Source organism: Neopsephotus bourkii, unplaced genomic scaffold, assembly GCF_033783945.1.
Source record: "Neopsephotus bourkii isolate Nb327-2 ecotype Australia unplaced genomic scaffold, CSIRO-AGI_Nbou_v1 NB_1652, whole genome shotgun sequence".
NCBI classification, from domain to species: Eukaryota; Metazoa; Chordata; class Aves; order Psittaciformes; family Psittacidae; genus Neopsephotus; species Neopsephotus bourkii.
The window spans coordinates 234,614-257,722 of NW_026902126.1; the positions used below are offsets into that span (position 1 = coordinate 234,614).

Sequence of the window (23,109 nt, forward strand, 5' to 3'; positions counted from 1 at the left end):
TGAAGCTCTATATCTGTATTAAAGAGTTAGAAAACCTTGATTAGGTGAAAGAGTTTTCCATTGGAAATAGCAACATGTCAGAGTTTTGCTGTCACTACTTTAATTTGAAATCCAAGTCTGTCCTCATCTGCCGTGTTGAACTTCTGTGTATTCAGATGTTTTCATTTCTCCTTTTCGGTGTTACCTGTAAGGTGTTAGTTTATTTTGGATCAGTATTATATTGTAAATATTACGCATCGGTGTATATAAATGATTTTACTAAACTTAAAAGTTACTGGCTGCTTTTTTTTGGTTCCCAAGTCCTTTAGTACAGAAGGTGGGGAGGAGAGATGTGGCTTGGAGGGAACAGCACCTTCTAGTTTCCCCATCCTACCTGCCTTACAAATGTGAATAAGCATTTTCCTTTATATTTTGCAGGAGTTGCCATGGGGCTTTGAGATGAGAGAATGACTGACAGGATGAGCTGGATAAAGCCCTAGAAATAGTGTTCTCTGCCTGGCAACATAACATAACCTGAAATTGCCTCTTTTCCACACTGTTTTCCATTAGATGGCAGCAGTACATGCCCAGTGCTAGCAGTGAACCCTGTAAGGTCTGTAGGATTTGTCTTGTAGGCAGTCAGGGTAGGGAGGAATGATTTGTTCTGTGTTCCATGACGTTTCCCATCAAGTAGAACAGCTCCTCCATCCTGCCAAGTATGTTCTTTGGGGCAGGAGCCAGGAACCTGTTTCTTCAGGATGACCATCATTGCAGGGCACTGGGCTTCACCTGAAGGCAACAGAAGCAGGAGCCCTGCAGGGATCTGGGGCAGGAGCAGCAGCTTAAGAGTCACCAGGAGGTGAGAAATGGGTTGGCCTTTGCTCAGGCTGGCAGTGCACTTGGCTGGAGAGTGCTGGGGTTCTCCTCATCTCTTAGGCAGGCAGACTTGTGCCACCAAGCATGGCACTATATGCTTGCTGGCTCTGGAAATACTTTTCTTGTCCTTAAGCATGGTTTGACTTGTTGGCAGCAACCAGACAGTGCCTTGTCACATGGGCATTTTGAAACAAAAGGGGCAGAGAGAAGAGGCAGTGGGACAGCTGTGAGTGCTCACGTGCCCCTTCCTTGGTGGAGTTAAAATCCATCTTTGAGGAGTTAGTAGCGCGTTAAGAGTCAGTGACCCTCAGAGCATCCATAGAATTGGGGAGTCGGAGAGCAATTTCCAAGCATCCTGGGAATATTTAAGGCAGCCAAACCAGCTGCAAGGGCACTGTAGAAGTGGCACAAGAAAGACTCCCTCACCCCCAAAGAATGCTTCTCCCTTTCCAGCAACAAATGTCCCCTCAATAATTAAAACATTCAGTGATGTGTTCAGCTAAGTGAGAAGCACTGCAAGGGTATCTGTCAACAGACACTGAAGGCTCTTGCTGCTGCAGCTGAAGGTCCCCTTAGCAACCAGATCATTGTTTCCCTGGTAATCTCCCATCACTTTCCACTTAATCCCCTTTTAGACAAATTGCTGTAGCAGCACTGGCTTGTCTAGCTCTCAGCAAACGGGGTCAGCACAAGTAGGGTGCAGCAGGCTCTTGGTGATGAGGCAGGGCATATTTAATGTCCTGTTGTTCCTGCCTGTACCAGGGCACAGGTCCCGCCCTCCCCATGGGAACGTTTGTGTTTGAAGTGGAGCTGAGGAAACAATGCCCCCCTGGCCCTTCCATTCCAGCCCCAAGGGCAGCTCTCGGGGGCTTCCCACCCTGTGCCAGGTCTTTCCCTGTGCTGCTTTGCTCTGTTGCAGTTGGATGGTGTTGGATGGCAGGCTGGTTGCCTCCTGGTGTGTCCTACCTCTCTGGTGGACAGCTGAGGAAGAGCTAAGAAAAGACATGTTGGATGAAGGGCTTGAACCTGGCTTCAGGCTGAGTGGGGATAAGAGAACAGACCCTCAGGGAAGGTGGTAAGAAGGGATCTTGGTTGCTGAGTTAAAAGTAGCTTTTTTGGTGTCTCATCATCCATATTTTCTACCCTTTCCTCCAGCCAGGGAAGGAGTGACCATGGCTCCAAGCTGGACACAGCCAAGTTACACCCCACCGGGCAGAGGGGTTCTCCTCCTCTTCCTGCTGCAGGGGCTCTTGCTGCCCTGCGCAGACTGCAACTCCCAGACCACTTGGGACTATGCAGTCTATGAGATAGTCATTCCAAGGAAACTTGCTCCCATTGTGGGGAAAAGCAGCAAGGAGGAAGTGTCCTATGGCATCAACATTCAAGGGATAACTTACACGCTTCGCCTCAGGCAGAAAGACTTGATAGCAAAAGACTTCCCTGTATTTGCCCGTGACTCCCATGGGAAAATGAAGACCAAGCAGCCCCATGTGCCAGTGCACTGCTATTATGATGGCTATGTGGAAGGCATCCTGAACTCCAGGGTGACTCTGACTGTCTGCTCTGGGCTCAGAGGACTGCTGCAGTTTGGAAACTCAAGCTACAGCATTGAGCCCTTGCCAGGTGCCACCAAGGGTCAGCATCTTCTGCTGCGGAGGGATGCGGCGGTTCCTGGAGCCATGTACGTATACGATATGCCCATTGAACGTCAATGGTTTCCACGGCCTAGTAAGGAGGCAGAAGGGCAGCTCCGGGGACACACACGGTATGTGGAGCTCTTTGTCGTGGTGGACAAGGAAGGGTTTGATGCCTTTGGCAGAAGTATCACTAATGTCACATTGGAAGTTATTGAAATACTCAATCTGGTGGATGGGATGTTTAAATCTTTCCACCTTCGTGTTATGGTAACTGCACTAGAGATTTGGGTTGAGAAGAACCCTATCAGTATTACCAAAAGCATAAACAGGGTCCTTTACGACTTCAATCATTGGCGGAAGCAAAGCCTGAAGTACACCACGCATGATGTGGGGTGTCTATTTGCCTCGATGGACTTTGGTCACGGTACAGGTGGGCTGCACGTGAGTGGCAAATCCAACCTGGGCAGTGCTTGTGATAAAACCCGGGCTTCTGCTGTTGTGTCATTTGCCAGACAGCCTTACGTGGAGACTGCTGTCAGCGTTGCTCGTGCGTTAGGGTATGCCCTTGGCATGGCATATGACCACAGCTACTGCACGTGTGGAAACAGCTCTAGATGCATCATGAATGTGAATGGCACAGTGAACTATCAATTCAGCAACTGCAGCAAAAGGCACTATTTTGATTTTATATCATCAGGGCGAGGATTCTGCCTTAATAACATCCCAGAATCGGCAATGACATCTGCACTGAGGCGCTGCAAGAATCATGTCCTGAGGCCTGGGGATATGTGTAAATCAGACCCTTGTTGTGACATTGCCTGTCAGAGAAAGGGAGCCCTTTGCACTTCTGGAAGCTGCTGTAGGAATTGCAAACTTCTTCCAGAAGGAGAAGTGTGCAGGGAAAGTGCTGGACCATGTGACTTGCCTGAGTACTGCAACGGGACATCTGAGCATTGCCCAGAAGATGTGGCCAAGCAAGATGGGACTGTGTGTGCTGAGGATGGGTACTGCTACTCAGGCAAATGCCAGTCTCCCACGTTACAGTGTGTGAGTATCTTTGGTAAGGGAGCAAAGCCTGCTCCACTGTCGTGCTTCCAGGAGGTGAACATGAAAGGGGATCGGTTTGGCAATTGCTTTGGAGATGGGGCAGATGTCAGCTTTCAGAAATGCAAGCTAGAGAATGTCCTGTGTGGGAGGATGCAATGTGTGAACGTGAGACGTCTGCCTCAGCTGGAAGACCACACAACCATCATCCAGACCCCGGTGGGTGATACCTGGTGCTGGGGCACAGACTACCACTTGGGTGTGGACATTCTGGATCCTGGGCTTGTTAAGGATGGCACGCGGTGTGGGAAGAAGAAGATCTGCATTAACCAGACATGTGTGCCTGAGAGGAGGTACTTGAGATCCCGCTGTTCTGCCAAGAAAACCTGCAGAGGAAGAGGTGTCTGCAACACCAACGGGAACTGCCACTGTGACAGTGGCTGGGCACCTCCCTACTGCCAGTACGTTGGATTTGGAGGAAGCATTGACAGCGGGCCTGCACCCGTCACTAAACACGGGCTTTGGAGGTTGCTCTTTGGGATTACTGGGATAACTGTTGCTGTTCTGGTGCTCGCAGCGATTGGCATCGTGCAAGCAAGAAAGTTCGGAGTAACCCAAGCATTACACACATATGTTGGATCCTTTTGGGTTAAAAAATGGGCTTCTGAGGGCAATGTAAATGACCAGGTGGCAGAAGACAACTCAAAACCAGCTGAGACTACTGTGTAGGACTTTATGTGGCAGCAGTGGAAAGCTGGACTCAGCCACCAGCTTCAGACTCCAGTTGCAGTGGACTCATTTAAAATTGATTTAGATGCAAGTGCAGTTATAGGGGACCTGGCTTTTATTCTGTACGATATCAAAATGAAATTGTTTTGCTCGACCTCACTCTGTAGGAGAAGTCATTGAGAAAAGTGTCAGGGGAGCTCAGATTAGAAGTCTGACTGCTGGTTTACACTGACAGACACAGGCTGGGCAAGATAAGCCTGGGGATGGCTAAAGCAGAGCCTTCTGCAGGGCAAGAGTGACAGTTGTCTCCCAGCCCAGGGCATGGGGGCCTGCAGCAGCGAACCCCCCTCTCTATTAAACATGCAGTCCTCAAAGACACCTGCTCTTCCCTCTGAGCAAAGAAACTTCTGGGTTACAGACCCTCTGCTATGGCTCAGGGGAAGGGGTTCAAACTGTCCACACCACTGTATAGGACCTTAACTTCACACCCTATAGTCACCTCCTCCTGAGCTGGAATCCCAGGCAGAGTGCCCACCTTTGAGCCCATCCTGGGCACACCTGAGCTCTTCCTCTGTGGCACTGCTGCCCAGGAGCAAACATGAGCTGCTGAAAACATCAGGAGACAGGAGGAGGGGAGAAAGGGGTCTGAGGCTTGGTTATGAGACAAGAAGGTGGGGAATATATCTGAAAGGAAATAAGGGAAGAAGAGGGGGGGAATCATTACTACTCACATCAGTTTCCTCTATGTGAAGTACAAAGCTGGCAGCATCATCTAGACAGAAGCTTGCAGGAAGGCTTGGAGCAGGTAAAGAAGCTGTCAGCAGCATCCCATCTGTGCCAGGCTGAGCTGACAAAGAAGCCAGGCTGCTGTGGAGGTGTCTGTGGAGGCTGGGAGCAGCAGGAGCAGCACTGGAACAGAACAGGTATAAAAAGCCCAATTAAGACATCATTGCAGCACCTCCCAGCTGAACGCTGGGGAGCAGGAGCGCTTCGTGCTGGAAGAGGTATTTTCCACCTGGTTGATGCTAAATTCAGCCCTGCAGATGTTGCTGCCTGCTGGTGCTCACGGGCAGCTGGTGTTGAGCACGTGTCTATATGAAATGGGGGCGTGTGTGTGTATAAAGAGCTGTGCCTGATGTCTGATGGGCACGTGGGGGTAACTACCAACTTATGCCCTGTGGGTGGTGTTTATAGCAGGCTTCCCCAAAGAAAATGCTAGAACAGCGTGTGGTTTATAGATAACTCAATACTGGAGAGACATTGGGGGAACATGCTCAGAGTATTTGGGTGCTGGGGATGGACCCTTTATCAGGACTGTAGCGATAGATGATGGGTTTAAACTTAAAGAGGGGAGGCTGAGCTGAGCTCTTAGGCAGAAGCTCTTCCCTGTGAGGGTGCTGAGGCGCTGGCACAGGGTGCCCAGAGAAGCTGTGGCTGCCCCATCCCTGGCAGTGCTCAAGGCCAGGTTGGACACAGGGGCTTGGTGCAAACTGCTCCAGTGGAAGGGGTCCCTGCCCGCAGCAGGGGTTGGGGCTGGAGGAGCTTTCAGGTCCCTTCAACGCAAACCATTCCATGGTTCTAGGAGTTTTACTGCTGGGGGTGTCACTGACAAACAGAACTACCTGGAGCCACTGCTTTACAGACTGCTGAAGGAGGTGAGGCAGGGACTGGGGGCCATTTAACTTAATTTGTCAATTTTAAGTTAATTTGCTTCATTATCGCGGTTAACTATCAAATTCGTGACCCACAGACAAGCTTTAGGGATTTCCACTTGTGGAGAAGGAGGAGGAAGGTGGGTGAGGACGTGTGACTCCCACATCCCATTGAGTGACAGGGGAGCAGCTATGAAGACAACCCCACCTCCCTGGCCATGACGGGCACCCCAGACAAGGGGAGCACAGCAGGGACGGGTGCTCTTCATCCCTGTTACCTCACAGGTGCCCCCATGGCCGCCATGCTGCAGACCCCGGCCGCGACATGGCAGCTGGCAGAGGCGGCAGCGCTGGCAGTGCCTTCTCAAAGGGCCCTGAGGGGAATGGCTGCCCCTCGGGGCAGCAGAGTGCCACGTACCTTCACCTGTGCCAGCCCGGAGGGGACAGCCCTGGCCTGGCCGCTGCCTGAGCGCCTCAGGGCATACAGGGTCCAGATGTCCATGCGAGGGTTGGCAGGGCGCTCCCTGAGGTGTCTCGCCGCCATTTTGAAGGCGCTGGCGATGAGGTGGCTCCGGGCACATCATGTCTGCCGGGGGGGAAGCCCTTCTCCTCAGGCTGGCGGTCTGGGCAGTGCTGGTGGCATCTCTCCTCCCTGGGGTGAGTGGCCATCATCCACCAGCGGGCTACGCTGTCTATGAGATCGTCCATCCGAGGAAGCTGGCCCCTAAGGCGGGGGCAGCCGCGGGGGCAGATGTGTCCTACGTGCTGAGGGTGGAGGGCAGGAACCGCATCGTCCACCTCACCCGAAAGAGAGGGCTCCTGGTGAAAAACCTGCCCGTGGTCACGTACAGCCCAGGGGGGAGCAGGGTCATGGAGCAGCCCCACATCCCTGAGGAATGCTTCTACCGGGGCTACGTGGAGGACAGCCCCGGCTCCACCGCCACGCTCAGCGTCTGCTGGGGGCTCAGGGGGCAGCTGGAGCTGGGGAACCGGAGCTACGCCATTGAGCCCGTGCCGGGTTCCCTCAGCTTCCAGCACCTTCTCTATCGGCGAGAGGTGACCCAGAGCAAGCCCTTGATGTGCGGGGTGACGAACGAGGCGATGCGACCGCAGCTGCAGGAGACAGGACCTGAAGTAGCCTTGAGGAAGCACGTTTTGTGTCAGGGACTAAAGCACACCACCTATGTCGAGGTGTTTGTCGTGGTGGATTACTCCCTGTTTTCCTTCCAAGGGAGCAACGAGACCTCCGTGATTCTTCTGGTTACAGATACCATCAATTTAGCTGAAACCTACTTCTATAGCCTGAGGATCCGTATCTGCCTGATCGGGATGGAGATCTGGACACACAGCAACTTCATCAGGCACAGCCTGGATATAGAAGATGTCCTCAGGAGTTTTAACCACTGGGCAAACAGGGATCTCTCTCAGCGGATGGCGTATGATGTTGCGCATCTATTCACTTACATGGACTTCGGGCTCGTTGTTGGGCTGGCGTACGTCGGAACCGTCTGTTTCCCGGGGTACCGCTCCAGTGTGGTCTCACACATACGGAGAGACTTCACTGCCTTCTCGCTTATTTTCGCTCACGAGCTGGGTCACAACCTGGGCATGGAGCATGACAAGGAGAACTGCGCCTGCGGAGCAGCCCCCAAGTGCTACATGACGGGAGGCTCGCTCACCGGTGCCAAGGGCTTCAGCAACTGCAGCACTCAGTACTACCTAGACCTCATGAACAGAGGCCGCGGCCACTGCTTGTGCAACATCCCCGAGCCCCACAGCCTCTTCCACTTGAAACACTGCGGCAACAAGGTGGTGGATGAGGGAGAGCAGTGTGACTGTGGGGGGTTGAAGGACTGCCAAGGCAACCCGTGCTGCCTCCCCAGCTGCAGGCTGCAGCTGGGGGCTGTCTGCTCCGGTGGGCAGTGCTGTCACAACTGCCGTTTCCACGCTGCAGGACACAAGTGCAGGGCGGAGGCGGATGAGTGCGACTTGCCTGAATATTGCAATGGGACTTCGGCCTGGTGCCCGGAGGATTTGTACGTGCATGATGGGACACCCTGCAGCAACAATGGCTACTGCTACCATGGCAAATGTGCCACCCATGACAACCTGTGCAGAAAAGTCTTTGGGAAGCAAGCTCGTGGTGCTCCAGAGAGTTGCTTCCAAAAGCAGAACATGAGAGGGGATCGGTTCGGCAACTGCGGCGGTGATGGCTCCAAAACGGCTTTTGTGGGATGTAAACCCCAAAATGTTCTGTGTGGAAGGCTGCAGTGTGTCAATGTGAAGAAGATACCCGTTCTGCAGAGGTCTAAAGCCATCATTCAGACACCAGGGCCAAACGACTGGTGCTGGGGCACAGCCTACCATGCCAGCATTGATACACCTGATGTCGGAGGAGGGACTGATGGCACCAGATGTGGGCCTAAAAAGATCTGTATTAACAAGACATGCATAGATGCCACGGTCAAGATGAAGTGCGATGGGAAGGTTAAGTGTGGGGGCAAAGGGGTTTGCAACAACCTTGAACAGTGCCATTGCGAAGCTGGCTGGGCTCCTCCAGACTGTCAGTTCCATGGCCTGGGAGGGAGCATGGACAGTGGCCCTCCACCAGCTCTCATGATGACCATGGGGGAGGTTGTCCAAACTAAAGTGTTTAAGGTAGTAATGGGGATCACAGTTCCCCTTACCGTCATTGGGATTGCTGTTGTCATTGCTGTAACCAAATACAGAAAGGCAAAAGCTGCAATTGCAGAAGGAAGTGAGACTTCTGCGGATGAGGAGCAGGGTATAGAAGGAACAGAAGGAGGAGAAGAAAAAGAAGGTGAAGGAGGAGGAGGAGGAGGAGAAGGAAAAGAAAGTGAAGGAGGAGAAGGGGGAAAAGGAGATGAAGCAGGAGAAGAAGAAGGAGGAGGAGGAGGAGGAGAAAAAAGTATGTTTAAAAACCCATGAAAGCAGTGGGAATCCCACCAGCTGAGATCTGGAAAGGACTACAGGTCCTGTGTGTGTGCCCCTGCAGCTGGACTGCTAGTCCTAGGAGATTTTCCACAAAGTGATTTACACAACGTACCTGTGTAAACTGTACAAAAGTTAATTACACCAAACTTCAGTATTTCCTCTTCTTGTATTGCCTACTATGTAAATAAATTAGGGTTGGGCCCCAAATGTGAAGCTGTTAGAAAATAAAGAGTGTAAAAGTTAAGAGAATTGTTTCCAGTGCAGCTAAAGATCTGTTTTATTTGCCATAGAGTGGTGGAACCTTAGTAAATAATTCACTTGAGCAGTTAGAAGAGTATAGATAGACTCACGCAAAGTCCTTCTCACCTGGTTCCTAAGAGATGCTCCACCATAGGCTTATTTTGCTGAGTACTGGAGCTGAGCAGGAGTTGCATGAGAACAGAAGGGAAATGTGCACGGAAGTGAGCACTGGTTTTTTTTATGCTACCTTGCAATTCTTCATTCCTTGCAGTTGGCTATCAGCACGGTACATGTTCTTATATAGTGGATTAAAAGTCAGAGATTGAAAATGCTCACTTTTGCTTTACTGTTAATTTGTAATGGCAAAGACTTAGAGAAGTGCAACATCCTTTGACCACCTCCCCTCGGAGCTGTACCAGATCTCTGAGCTGTTACATACAATTTGCTGCATTTCTAGGGATATTTCCATGAGGAGAAAGTCTGTACTAAAGATTTACCACGTTTAAGGAATGCAGTTACAGTCCATACAAACCTGTAAAATAAATAACTCTCTTCACTGAAGGGTCTGTCTCTGACAGGTCTGCCCAGGCTCCTCCAGCACTACAGCTAACTGCTGCTGGCACAACAGTTCGCAGCAGACAGCCCGATGCCAGGTCTGGCTGATGTTACTAAACCACGATGAGGCTTTCCTAGGATGTAGGGATCCATCAGAGCAGGGTGGATGTGGAGCTCTCTGTGTCTGGCGGGCTAATGGGGAGTGTGCTGGAGTAGGACTTCTTCTGGGAGCGCAGGAGAGGAGTCTGAGTGTCAACATCCCGGCAGGCATTGCGTTTGAGGGAGAGGAAGATGTGCTGTGTCCAGCCATACACGATGCAGTTCAGAAGGCCCTGGGAAGCTGCTGTTAGAGCCTGGGAGAGAGCACAGGGGAGAGCTGCGTTCTCTTGTCAGCCAGCACTGCACAGCACAACACAGCTCCCTACCAGGCTGTCAAATCCAGCACGTTATGGCAAGCCTCTCACTTCCAGCATGCTTTTATCTATGCAGATCCCCATGTGATAGAGGAATCTCATGGTTATTTTAATACTCTTTGCTAAATGCTGCCTCAGGCACAGCAAGGAGCTGGCCAAGTGTTGTGGAGGAACTGCATTTGGAGACTTACAAAAGTCTCCAAATAAAAGAGACTTATGGAAGTCTCCTTTCATGAAAAGAGTGGAAAAACCCCATGATTTCTAGGGATCCTTTCTAGTTCTACTTTCTGTAATTGCCATGGTGCTGTGATTTTGGTTACTGAGACCTTTTCAAGCCTTTGAAAAACATAAAACATCTAATAAAGATCTTTTCAACCAAAAGCATAAATCAGACTTAGGCTCATACAGCAATGCTCTTTGCAGCTGGAAGCATGCTTTGTCCAGCAGAGACAGAAGCAGGCAGACACTAATATCCCTGTGCAAGCAGAGAAGGCAAAACATAGGAGGTTGCAGAGGAACACATTTACCTGTAGAATGAGAAGAGCCATGTAGATTTTGCTGTTTGTTGAAAGAGTCAGCTTCATTATTCCAAGAAGGACAGCTGTAAAAAAGGATGGAAAAGAGGCTATTACTTTAATCCCACCTCTTCCAAGTTCCACTGCCAGGCTCTGTGTCCTAGGGGAATATCATGAGAGTAACTCAGCTCTCTGCTCACCTGGGGTCCAGCAGCAGAAGAAGGCAACAGGATAAAAAACCACTCGTTGTTCCACCATCTTAATCATGGCCCACTGCTGATCCCCGAGGAAGCCTGTGGAGTTCACAAACCTCTTGTACAAGCCTCGGGCTTGACTGAGTATAACCTAAAAAGGAACAAGCACACATCGTTGTTTGTACTTGGTGCAATGTTCTGATCTGCCTTGCTCATCTAGGACAGAGTATCCCATTTCAGCCTATCAAACCTTTTCATGCAACAGTGTGCTGCCTGAGGGAGAGCAGTTGCTTTGTACATGACCTTCCTTGTCTGAACTGGTTTGGGCTCTTGTTGACCCATGCAGTAGGTGATCTGCTGCCATGCTCTGAGCCTTCCTTACCTGCTAAATCCTTTTAGAGATGGGTTGACAGAACACAGGACTTCAGATGGATTTATATGGTGGCATAATGATATTTTCCCTCCCCTACCATGCCTTCCAATAGGGAACCAGCACCATGCAATCCTTCCCCTGACATTGCCTGGCCTCTGGTACCACCCAAAGATGTGAAGATGAAAACTGACTATCTGGATGCAATGGCTAGTGTGCAAGGACTGTGTTTCTTACCAGAATGGCGATGAAGCTGACCAGAAAGGAAATGAGGAAGACCCCAATGCCATAGAAATGCATCGCATGGCAAACAGAGCCACCCAGGGTCTGCGGCTCGTTGGTGGGCACGGCTATTTCTGTGTGCATCAGGAGACATCTGTGGGAGAAAAGGAACAGCCTGAGCTCCTGCCGTGGCTCATAAGCAGCAGGGCTGGTTCAGAGATGTGTGCAGCTTACCCATGCTTCTGGCTGAAGTTCTGGTAGCAATTACTGCTGTTGCCCAGGCAAAAAACAGGTACCATAAGAAGAAAAGGAATCAGGCTAAAGAAAGGACAACAGCACAGTTAGTAGTTACTAGCACTACGCTGTTCCCATCCCCAAGCAAACACTAGCTGCTGCTTCTCCTGTCACTAGAGAGGACTAACTTAAATACTGTATTTATTAACATTCATGCAGGCAATACATTGGTAAATGGAGCACCTCCTTAAAAACATACATACAGTTAATACAGTCCTAACTAACTTGGTTAGAGAAGGACCCCTACATCCAAACCCTCCTACTCTGAGTTTGTTAGGTGACAGCTGTTACTCATGAGCTTTACAGGTTTTACTAAAGCTTGCTTCAAAATAAGCAGGAAGCAGAGATCAGGCCACTGCAGTTTACCAGAACCACATCATTCTGCCCCAGAGACTCACATCTTACCTAGACGAGATCGTTGCTATTCGGCCAATGCAACTCGCATAATCTACAACCTGCAAAATCCAAAGAGCTTTATTAAATGAGTGTTTCTGCACAGCCTCTGGTTCCCAGGACCCAGCTCCCACTTTAGCAGCCAAGGGCTCTCTGAATGCTGATTCATCCCCAGACCAAGTACAAATGTCTGTTTCCACTCTGCACTGAATCAACACCACTGAGTTCAGTCTGTGCTGATTTGCAACAAGAACAACTGAAGCTTCCACCCGCTCACTGCCTTGTTCCCCTTCAAAACTAGAGGATTTGAGAAGGGAACTTGGAACTGGACAAGGAGCAGACACTTGATGAGCTCTCTGGTGTAACTTACTCATTTTTTTTATACAGCTTATTTACTTAACCTAGCCCTGTTCCTCACTAACTCCATGTTCCAGTGGAGAAATAAAGGCGATTTGGAGTGTCCTGGTATGTACTCACCAGGAAATGTATTTTGGCAGCTGGGATCCACACAACAGCTATGACAAAACAATGTGGGCACAGATGTAATGGTGGGAAAATATGGTAGGTGTTGTGTTTTGAATGAGAGTCCAGCAAGAAGGAAACCAGTCCTACAAGTGGACCCAAACCCTATGAACAAGAGCCCTTGAAATACAGACTGATCTGCCCAGCCTGCTACTCCTGAACCAAGCAGAATGCCTGGGATACAGTTTGCTGTGCACAGCGAATGCCTAGGGAAGAGAAAGACTACATAGATAAATGTGGATAATGGGTTGTATGGGAAGAGCTGCACAAGGAATCTCTTATCTTGCAACAACACATGAGGAGCAACACACAGGTTACAGCGATGGTGGTGCCACACTGTTTAGCCAGGTGGGAAGAATGAAACAACCCCAAGGAGAGATGTTGGTCATGAGGTATGTGAAGTGTTTGTTTAGCCTACAATGCAGAGAGTGTTTTTCTGACTATGAGGTCCTTGTCCCTTGGTTCCCAGCGATTACCAGTTCCCCAAAGGGCTTTTGTAAAGGCCAGCGATGACGAAGTGAGGCCTGGCCGCTCTTCACAGGGCCAACTGCTCCTTTTATCACTGGCTCACTTCCATCACACCTCCTACCCCAAACTCTTACAATATCTTACTGATGCTCTCAAACACTGCATGACACCCAGGGAGGACAGAAATTGCCAGCTCTCAGTTCCAGGCAGCCCCTGCTTTCCTGCCCTCTCTGCCATGCCCAACTGGCAGAAGGCAGTGACAGCACCAAGCCGGTTACTCAGCTGCTGCAAACTGCTGTTCTTCTACCTGCAGAACTTCAACAGCCAGTGCTGAGCTTTCTCTCCTCTGAGATGTACACTGCCATTGCCTTTGCTTTAGTCTTGCAAGCCTAACCTTCCACTGAGATACTACAGCAGACTCAGCAGTAACTTTTCTGACCTCAGTGGGCAAGATACATCAATTCATACAGCCATGGGGCAGAAGGGCCTTCTAAGTCCTTACGGTGATATTTACTGTTGCATATGCACCTCCTAAACCCCACCACAACCCCACAGTTAGATCTTGGTACTCAACAGTTGCTGCATGCCAGTCCTACTCACCTGGGGTATCCTGAAAAGGTTCTGATTGTATTTCATCTTTAGGTCCATGTACAGATGCCAGGTGTAGTTGACAGTGTATAGAAAAGAGGCCACGTAGAATATCTGTGAAATACAGACAATATTTCGGTCCTACAATAGTAGTTCCTGTAGCATCACTGATGAACCCAAAGCCCACAGGCCAGAGGCAGGATACTAAACAGCATAATGAACTCCCAAAGGTGAGGGTCCTTGTGCTCATGTCTACTGAGTCACAGTGGGACACCAAGAGAAGGGGTTCCCACCTCAAACTGCACAAGGGCAGTTTGACTTTGGCCTCAAACAGGGGACAGGAGAACTAATGACAACAGGACTGTCTTAAAAATACAAATATGCGTGACTTGGCTCATTTTTGTCCCAAATCCTGGCAATGAAGGGTTCAAAGGCACTTGGGCCCTCCCTATGCTACATCCATTAGGAAACGCAATACAAATGCAGCTCTTAGATTTGCTCCTGGCATCATGAGCTCACTACACAGTGAATTCACGGAAACAGAAAACAATGAGATATTTAAAGAGGAAAGCGGGGACAGAGAATATCTGCACTGAGCCTCAGTTAACACCTCGAGAGTCCTTTACTCTCCATGGGAAAAGGGGGGAAAGGAAAGCTGCAGAACTCTTTCCCATAGAGAGTTTCCCAGCCCTTGATTCCAGCTTGAGACGAGACCAAGTATCTAAAATTCCCCATAAAAACTCCCAAATCTTTCTTGCATTTCTTTCTGCATCCAAGGTTGCTCCAGGCAGGCGAGTATAAACAGCACTGCCAAAACAGACTATATATATGTGGGTGCTGTGCTTGTTACAGGAAACACATGCTTCCATGGCAAAGGCAAAGAGGAAGGGCTGGACAAGTGAATTTTCAAGCGGCTTTGCTACCTCTTGCCAAAGAGGCAAGGAGCACAGGTTTGCCACCCTGATAGCATCTAAGTCTGGGAAAGCAGTCGCTAAATAAACTTGGCTCTCCTTCAGGTTGCAAATGCTCTTGGCTCACTCAAGAGGCCAACGAACTGCTACATTGCAGCAGGAACATTACACTGACTTTCCAGCTCATTAAATGAGGTTTAATGAGGGTTTGTTGCCCTTTTTTATTTACTTCCAGGGAAGGTCATCAAAACAGTGCACAAAGAGCATTCTCTTGTTCTTCAGAGTGCCTTAGAGAGGCTCACAGAGTGTCAGCACTGCCTTCTTTTTGGAATAGGGAACCAAAAGCCACTTGTGAAGATGCCAGCAGAAAGCGAAGGGAACTCTGCTATCCTGGGATCCAGCTTTAGCACTGTGGACAGTCCTGAAGTGCTCACCATGAGGAGATAACATAAGGGCTGGAAAACATAAGAGTCCCTCATTATAACCCTTCTGTGACTCCCCATTGTGCTCATCAGCATGAGCAGGGCCTGCCAGGATGTTATTAGGCCACTGGAACTGAACTGGAAGAATGTGGGGGAATTGTGCAATTATAACCACAATCTCTATTCTGGACCTTATTATTGTCATGCAAAGGCAAGGCAGGGAGGAGAACAAGCTCAATGGGCAGCGGAAAGGAGCAGTATTTACATTTATATCAAACAAGAGGCTGGAGCTGAAATAGGGAGAGTCCAAGAAACAAAGCAATCTCCTTTATGACACGGTATGAACATTAGGGGAGTTCCATCTGCTGTAACACCAGCCCTGGGTGATAAAAGTGATGGTAAATAGACTATAAAGCAAAATACTGTATTGCTTCTAAGGCAATCCCTTGAGACAACCACATCCCATGAACTGTGGTGTGAGCTTCTCCAAAGGCTGCCATCTGCAACCACTGCTGAGCAGTCCTCAGCCTGCCCTCACCCTTGTTAGTGCATTTTACATCTTCCAGGTGCTTGGGTACAAAGAAGCTGCTTGTGTTTATGACACACGCAGGGCTGAAACCTTTACATGGGGCCAGGAGACATTTAACTCATTCAGTTACAGATCACTCCTACCCCACAGAAGCTGCTGGTTAAACCTGTTATCAGCTCCTACTTATGCACAAGGTGCACCCACCTCGCCAGGGCACGGCTGTGGTGTTAAGTGAGGAGGTGTCCTGCTCTGTGTCACGTGCGGGCACAGTTGCTATGGCAAGAGCTCCGTTTGTTTTAATTTCTCCCCGAGCAAACAGCAGCCACAGCTCTCACCAGACACAAGCCAGCTCTGCCCCCCCGGGCGGGGGGGTCTGCTGCTGGCATGCAGGAGAGAAGCCCAGTGACGCTGTGGCTGAGGTTGGGATGTGGCAAACACCCTGCACACCCCACCACAGCACCCTGACTGTCCCCCATGGGGCTGAGGCAAAGGAAAATGTTGGAAGGAGCTCTCCAAGGCCAGCTCTGCCCTTCCCAGCAGTGAAAGTAAAGCTCCCACCTTGCCCCCATACCTTGCTGGTGTCCCTGAGAAGCATGGCCACATGCAAGGGCAGAAAAGAGACAGAAATGGGTGAGAGCATAGCATGCTCCCAGTGTCTCCACTGAGAAATGATGGTGTATTATCCATATCCAACCTACTGCTCCTCTAGCAGTGCAACCTGTCTTCTCCAGGCCATAAAAAGATCACAGCAATATTAAGAACTGTCCCCCAGGCAAAGCTGCAAGGGAAACAGCTCAGAAACACCCTCAGTCCCACATGCTCCTTCTACCTTCTGGCTCTGAAAAGCCTCTCCAAAGCTCTTCCCCTGATCATTTCCCTCTGTTCCATCACCTAAAAGCCATCTTTGATACTGTTCTGCATCATTCCCAAGTGGCCATGTTACTCACTCCCCACTGTTTCCTCTCCCAACGTGAACATATTGCCGTGCTTCCACAGCGGAGCTATGGAGACCGGAGATAAGCCAGGAGTGGAACAGCTGCTCTCACCATCACCAGTAATCCGCTTTTACCCACCAAACCGGCTGCTGAAACAACCCTGGGCTGCAGGTCCCCATCCCTGGACAACGTCAGTGTGACCGCTTCCATACCAGCTACCTCCCTGCCCTCTCTGAGGTATGTGGAGAACCTCTCCAGCTTCATACACTGCCACTGAGTGAGGAGCTTTCAGTTCCCATTTGTGGGTACCCACCATGCTCCCAGGGAGCTGCCCGAGCCCACACAACACATATCAAGGCTTCAACAGCCACATTTTTGTGGGTCCTTAAAAAAGCCCCTCTTAAACCCAGAGCTCACCACTTGTGAACCACTGCCCTGGCCCAAGCTTGGCCGTATCCTGCAGAGTGTTTTGGGAGCAGTCATTTGCAAAGCCTAATGCTGAAATGGGAACTCGGTGGGACAAAAGCGAACTGTCAGGGAAACAGTATTGCACTCACTCCACTCCAATTAGTCTCCAGCACACGGAATCAGCTGGAATTCAGCCGAATCGCTGCGGCATGGGGCTGAGCTTGTGCTGATGGGGCAGCCCCTAAGAACCCTTGGGATTGTTTGAGAGAGGATAGGGCCAGGCCAGCAAGAGCAGGGATGTATATATGAGTAATGTGGTAAGTCTGAGCTCAAGCCAAACACAGAGTGTGTCTGTTCCTGCCCAGGATGAAGGAAGCATGAAGAGGAATAGAAAAGCTGCAGTGTGAGAGGCAGAGATCATTGTTGGCATGGGCCCAAGAGGAAACAGATTTGGACCCATCTACTCACTTTACACAAGCAACCCAAACACAGCAACCACAAAATCCCATGCTCTCTTTTCCTTCCTCGTTGCCTCTCCCAGACCAGATGTACCTAAACCCAAGCATCGTTATCTCTGGTTTACACACAAGGTGAAGAGCTCTAGTAAGTCAAGTTCACACGGGGAGTCTCTGCCAAAGTCTGTCTAGAAACAGCCCCCACGGCCACGCTCTGATCACCAGCGAGGCTGGTTACAGCCATGGGTGCACAGTGAATGCACCAACAGTGGTGCCAAAGCTACTCACTTGTCCTGTGGCTTGCAGGTTGTAGCAGACGAGGTCCTGCTTGGAGGTTGGTGTGCTGTAGAGAAGCGCCCCAGCGAGCCAGCACATGCCCAGGAAGAGGTCGGAGAGGCTCAGGTAGAAGAGTGGACGAACCTGGGAAAAGGGATATTGAGCAGCAGGTCTGAATGCTGGCCACAACACTGCCATTACCTCCTACAGCAGCAGTTTCACCCCATCATCTAAGCACACCTTCGTCCCCAAGGGCAGCTCCCCTTGCACACAAATCCCATGCTGATTCCTGCTCTTAGGAGCTGTTCCAATGCAGATATCCCATTCTAATCACCCTTTCTGACACTAACAGAGCCCCAGCATCCAAGAGCAGCATCAGTTCTTACAGCAAATCTCAGAATGCTACAGAATGGGAGAGGCTGGCAGGGTGGAATGATGCTCTTTGTTAAATCAACTGTGAGAGAAATCAAACTCTTGGTAAGCACAAACCCTCCTTCAGGTCTGCAATAACTCAAACCAGACATTTTCCCCCGTGTTTCATGTCATTTTGGTTGGTGACTGAGGCTGAATCTATTTCACATGCCAGATTAATTTTCACTGTGAGAGCCATCACTCTCTGTGCTTCATGCTGCACCTTGCTGGAACGGAGTCGCGTCCCCTCTAACGGCAGTTTCCAGTCCGTTTCCAGTTTGCATGCACTGGCCAAAAGGACTGTAAATGCTGCAGGAAAACATCTGTACAAAATCCTGGCCAATATTTTGCTGTTAGTTGGAGTGCAGTCACTCTGGCAGAGCAGCTCATTATCTACAGTCTTAATTGTAGCCTTTGGTACCTCATTTTCAGCATCCTGGAGGGAAAATCATGGGGTTTTTCCATCCCCATCCCCGCCCCCCAGGAATTTATAATGCTAACCACAGCATGGAAACATTTCAGGAGGCCTTGATTTTTAAATTGAGCTTTTGGTACTATTTGCCTCAAAACTGTCCTTTAAGTAAATGTTTACCATGTTGTGTTACTTGTGTCTTGCTCCTGTGAGCAATGGGAAAGAGCTGAGTGAGATTGATAAGAGGTAAAGTGGATCTGACTGACCCAGATGTGGCCTTGTGGCATAGTTTGATGGAGATCTGCCTGGTGTGTTCTCCTTCTTCAGGATTTGTGTCCTTCAACATCCTTGTCTTTCCAGTTCCATGTTTACCATCCAACCAGCAAACACGGAGATCAATTTGCTGTTGCTAACTAAGTATCTGGAGCTAGACTGTACATCATTACACTCACAAATGTCTTTTTCAATCAGGTTTTTCCTTGCTGGTGCGGAACTGAAGCCCTGACAGGCAGTCGTAGACAAGCCAGGCTGTGATAGCATCCAGTTTGTGAGCATGGCAGGTGAAAACCAAGCAGCTCTGAGAGAGAACCAAAGCAGCACCTTTTGCAATCAAACAGGTGACCCTTTCTCTAAGCAACAAGTGTCCTTGGAGCGAGGAGAAACAGTTTGGTTGAGGAGCTATTTTGGCACAGACCTAAATAAAGTAGGTGACAGTGTTCAGTGAAAGGCAGCTTGGGTCTTACTTGTAAAGAAAAAACCCAAATGGTATTTATAAAATAGAGGAAGGGAATGTAAAGACGTGACGATTCAGAGGAGCTGCCAGGCTGGAGCACACATGTTGATTTAGCTCTGCCTGGCCATGGCCCAGGGACATCTGCTGGCACAGAACCTGTTGACAGGAGGGGGAAATTCTTTGTTCCTTGCCATCATCTCTTCTGAATGATTGAGCTCAGGCTGCAGTTTTATTGACCCCGTAGAAACACAAGAACCAGCTTCAAGAATGCAATATTTGATTTCCTAGGCTGGGAGCTGGAGGGGAAGTGTTTATAACATCGCTTTCCTCCCAGCCTCCAGAGCTGTTTATTTTTAAGCAGTTTACTCTGGAGCCTCATGATGACTCAGGGAAGAAGCTGTTTGTTGCAAGCTTTGATATGGATCTCTTCCAGCCCCTTTGTTTACAGATCTCCAGTTAAGACCAGACCCATGAGGATGAGGCGATGGGGAAGTTACTGAAGATTTCACTGCTTTTGAAACATCAGCCCTGAATCTCCCCAGGGCAGCAGAGCAAGAGCCTGGGAGCCTGATGCAGAGGAGTCCTTCCAGCTGGTATCCATTGCTCCTACATGGATTTGCAGAAATGAGCTGAGCAGAAACATCTGCACTCCCTCAAGCAGGATGGGTCCATCTGTGACGTAGAGCCATGTGTGGCTTACAAGTGTCTGGAGTGCAGCTCCTAAGCCACAGCCACAGCGTATGACTAACACCAAAAGGGTTCCTGAGTAACTCAGACTTCCAACCATGGAAGTAAATGGGAAGAGGCTGTGGCATCACACCAGGACCCCCCCAGATCCAGATCAATATACCAGGGTGGAAGACCCTGGGAGAGGACTATGTCTGGAACTCTCCAAGTGCAGGAGATGGGGTAGAATGACCCCTGATATATACCTTGGGCAGCACAAGCACAGTTTTCCATCCCAGCACCAAGGTGAAGTCCCAGCCTTTTCTCCTCCCCGGGAATGCATGGAGATCTGCACGGCTCCCTCTGGATGTGCTCAGCAGAGCATTTCCAGGAGGCTGCTAGTGGGAGCAAGGCTGCCCTGCATGTTCTAGGGGCACAACTTTGCCCTGCAAACCTGGACTCATATTCTCCTTCCCACCCTGCTTCATCCAGTGATGTGCCAGTCATTAGCCTGACTGCATGCCTTCTTTCTCTGGGGATAACTCACGGCATTCCCTGGAAGTCCTGTTCTCTGCAGAGCAAATCCATGATGTACCAAGAACATTGAAGATGAGGGAAATAATACAGCTTTGTTACAACTTAGCTGCCAGCTCGACTGTCCTACTGCCCTTAGCAGTAACCTGTTATCAGACTGGGATGCAAATCCTGGACAGCAAACCCCACCTGCACATGGATCAGCTCTGTGCACTGCCTCCAGCACATCCTGCACAGACAGAGGGACCATGTGTGGGCAGCAAAAGCCTGCCTTGGGATGGAGATCTCCAACTACTGAGCGCACACACCAGTGACCTGCTCAGCACATCTGATCTACCCGACACACCAGGCTCCCTGCACATGAAGCACTTGGGATGTGCCTGGCACCGTGATCATGGCAGATCCGCAGTGCACGCATGGACAGGATCACCCCAGGGTGAATCACCCAAAGCCCCACTGCAGCATCCAGCACCACAAACTGTTGTAGCCTGGCCTCTTTGTGCAGCACCTTTGAGCTGTATCGGTTTTAGTAGCACACCTGCCTGCAAAAGCCCTCTGAGAGTCCCAAAGACCACCACCTGTAAAAGCCTTTCCTATAGGGAGGTCTCCCGTTTGCAGCTCTGTGCACAGCTCCACAGCCCTTCTGCCCCTCAGAGGAGGGCACATGAGCAAATCCCTGTTCCCAGGAACAACCGGAGGACTTTCCTGGAGCAGCAGGAAGCTCAGGGCTAAGAAACCTGCTTCTCCTTGGTGGCTGCAGCTCAAGGTTAGTCCCTCCACCTCCTCTCACAGACAAAGGGGCAAACTCTTGGCAAGCCCTTTGCCTCCCAGATGAGGTTTAACCACAGAAGCCTGAGACCTGCGGCTGCTCCTCACCTACAAAAGTCTCTGCTGCACACACACACCCCATCCGCAAGGTACCAACCCCTCGACTCAAGAGAGGGACAAGGAGGCGCAGACCTTACCTCGGGGGACCTCACTGCGTTCTGAAAGACGGCATAGGCAATAATTGAGCTGGAACCTATAACGCTGAGAAAGCAAAGCACAGGTTGGAACAGGAGCACGTCTGCCTACCTGGGGTGAGAGATTCCTCTTTATTGCCTGTCACTGTAGTGGGAACCTTATCCCGGCCCCCCAGGGATAGGGGTTTAGGAGCGCTGTACCTGAGCATGGCCATGGTGAACTGTATCCACTGGAGAGCCGAGAAGACCTGAGGATAAACGGGGGAGCTCAGCACCACACAGCCGCCCAGGACACGGGGCTGGGGCACAGCCGCTGCCCTCGGGGGTCCCGGGGCCGGCGGGGCTCGCTCACCTCCTGCCAGTCCCGGTCCAGCCGCGCCGCCTCCGCCGGGAGGGCCATGGGGACCCCGCCGCCGCTACCGCACCGCTCCCGGGGCTGCGGGCACCGCCCGCGCTCCGCCCCGGGGCCACCCCGCGCCCGGCCCGCCCCACGCCGGGCCCCTGACGGTCTGAGAGGGGACGCTCCGCCACCACCCAGCCCTGACAGGGGGGCTGTATCCCGGTCCCCCCTCCAGGCGCTGACCCGAACCGGCCCTGCTTAGCTTCACAGGCAGTAGCCTGGCAGCGGGCTGTTCACCCGGGGGCACCCGCCTGCTGGCGAGGCTGAAGGAGCGCGCGGCGGTGGCCGCCATGACGGCTGCTCCCTCAGGAGCCGGGCGGGAGGGGGGGCCCGCCGGGTCCTTCCTCCTCCGTTCGTACCGGGGAGAGGCCGCTGGATCCCAAGGACGCCCTCCAGGTGCCTCGGGTAAAAAGCCTTACCTCTAGGGCATCCCCATCCCTCCAGGTGAAAGTCACCGTCCGACTGATCTGCCTTCACCTGCCCCTTCCAACCACACAAGCAGCAGCAGCTCCTCCAGAAAGCACCTTAAGAAGCAGCTATTAACTGGAACGACCTTTTTTATTATAGCATTATTAATACATTTTACCTGGCAGCAGTATCTGCTCCTTGTACCCACCCCAGGATTCAAAAGGCAGCAAAGCTCCCACCAGAATCAGTTTTGCTCGGCCTAAAGCAACATCTTCAGGTAAAACACACACATGGGGCTCTTCTCTACATCCCTGACCAGGTGCACAGCATCTTCCAGTGGCCATCCGAGTTCCACACAGCATGAACAGCACACACAGCATCGAGTTCTGACCATGGACCTCATCCCCGAGCCAGGCATCGCCATTAGGATAACACAGATGGGATCCTAAGGACACAAATGCTTCCTGTAACAAGACCTCATGTTCGAGTACTCCAAACTACCAAATGCTGATGAAGCTTTAGTGTGACTGTCAATTGGTTGTGAAGGGGAGGCTGGAGAATCGTGCTCACTATGGCTTGAGACTTCTCAATGTCTGTACTGGTCTCACCCCCTTATTCTGAAGCTGGGAGATGAAGCTTGGATGAGAAGGCCAGGCAAAATATTCAGGTGTTGCATGTGCTCTTCAAGCATAAGGAGACTCACTCACATGTACCTCTGAAACAACATGATTCTGCATGAACTGGTGAGACTGAATGTAATAGCACCTCAAGGAGCCTCTGCCCTTGCTCAGAGCAAACACCACGTGCTCTGTCAGCGTACCACCATGATTGCTGAAATGGCTGCTTTGGCCAGCAGATGAGGGGAAGGTTTTGATACGTGGAGGACCTGTCTTCACTGCCAGCACTTGGCTGATACCCAACCCAAACAGAGACAGGAGCCACTGCAGGAGAAGGCAGGAAAAGGAAGCTCCAGGTCTTTTGGTCAACAACAGGTAAGGAGA

At 50.8% G+C, this 23,109-nt stretch overlaps 3 protein-coding genes across 3 annotated transcripts; 2 read left to right on the forward strand and 1 right to left on the reverse strand.

Moving 5' to 3' along the window:
- Positions 1–1,666: 1,666 nt before the first annotated feature.
- LOC133223745 (disintegrin and metalloproteinase domain-containing protein 9-like) lies at positions 1,667–4,499 on the forward strand. Its single transcript, XM_061374727.1, has 2 exons — positions 1,667–1,930; positions 2,011–4,499. Exon 2 carries the CDS (start codon positions 2,028–2,030, stop codon positions 4,263–4,265), a length of 2,238 nt encoding a protein of 745 aa, XP_061230711.1. The 5' UTR covers positions 1,667–1,930; positions 2,011–2,027; the 3' UTR covers positions 4,266–4,499.
- Positions 4,500–6,013: 1,514 nt separating this feature from the next.
- LOC133223744 (disintegrin and metalloproteinase domain-containing protein 20-like) lies at positions 6,014–9,135 on the forward strand. Its single transcript, XM_061374726.1, is given in 2 exon segments — positions 6,014–6,492; positions 6,494–9,135. Coding segments are annotated over 2 exon segments (2,730 nt in total). The 5' UTR covers positions 6,014–6,135; the 3' UTR covers positions 8,867–9,135.
- On the reverse strand, positions 9,122–21,769 carry TMEM116 (transmembrane protein 116). Its single transcript, XM_061374739.1, has 11 exons — positions 21,653–21,769; positions 21,502–21,548; positions 21,304–21,367; positions 17,595–17,726; positions 13,659–13,760; positions 12,081–12,130; positions 11,616–11,699; positions 11,397–11,535; positions 10,796–10,940; positions 10,608–10,681; positions 9,122–10,020 (listed from the first exon to the last, which is right to left on the reverse strand). Exons 1-11 carry the CDS (start codon positions 21,698–21,700, stop codon positions 9,820–9,822), a joined length of 1,086 nt encoding a protein of 361 aa, XP_061230723.1. The 5' UTR covers positions 21,701–21,769; the 3' UTR covers positions 9,122–9,819.
- Positions 21,770–23,109: the final 1,340 nt, after the last annotated feature.

Excerpts from the sequence above, each read along its gene's own strand:
- LOC133223745 (XM_061374727.1), top strand. The coding sequence starts at position 2,028 with ATGGCTCCAAGCTGGACACAGCCAAGTTACACCCCACCGGGCAGAGGG.
- TMEM116 (XM_061374739.1), bottom strand. The coding sequence starts at position 21,700 with ATGGCCCTCCCGGCGGAGGCGGCGCGGCTGGACCGGGACTGGCAGGAG. Across the intron at positions 21,368-21,501 it reads TTCACCATGGCCATGCTCAG|CGTTATAGGTTCCAGCTCAA; the intron begins GTACAGCGCTCC and ends TTGCTTTCTCAG. Across the intron at positions 10,682-10,795 it reads CTTCTGCTGCTGGACCCCAG|CTGTCCTTCTTGGAATAATG; the intron begins GTGAGCAGAGAG and ends CCTTTTTTACAG.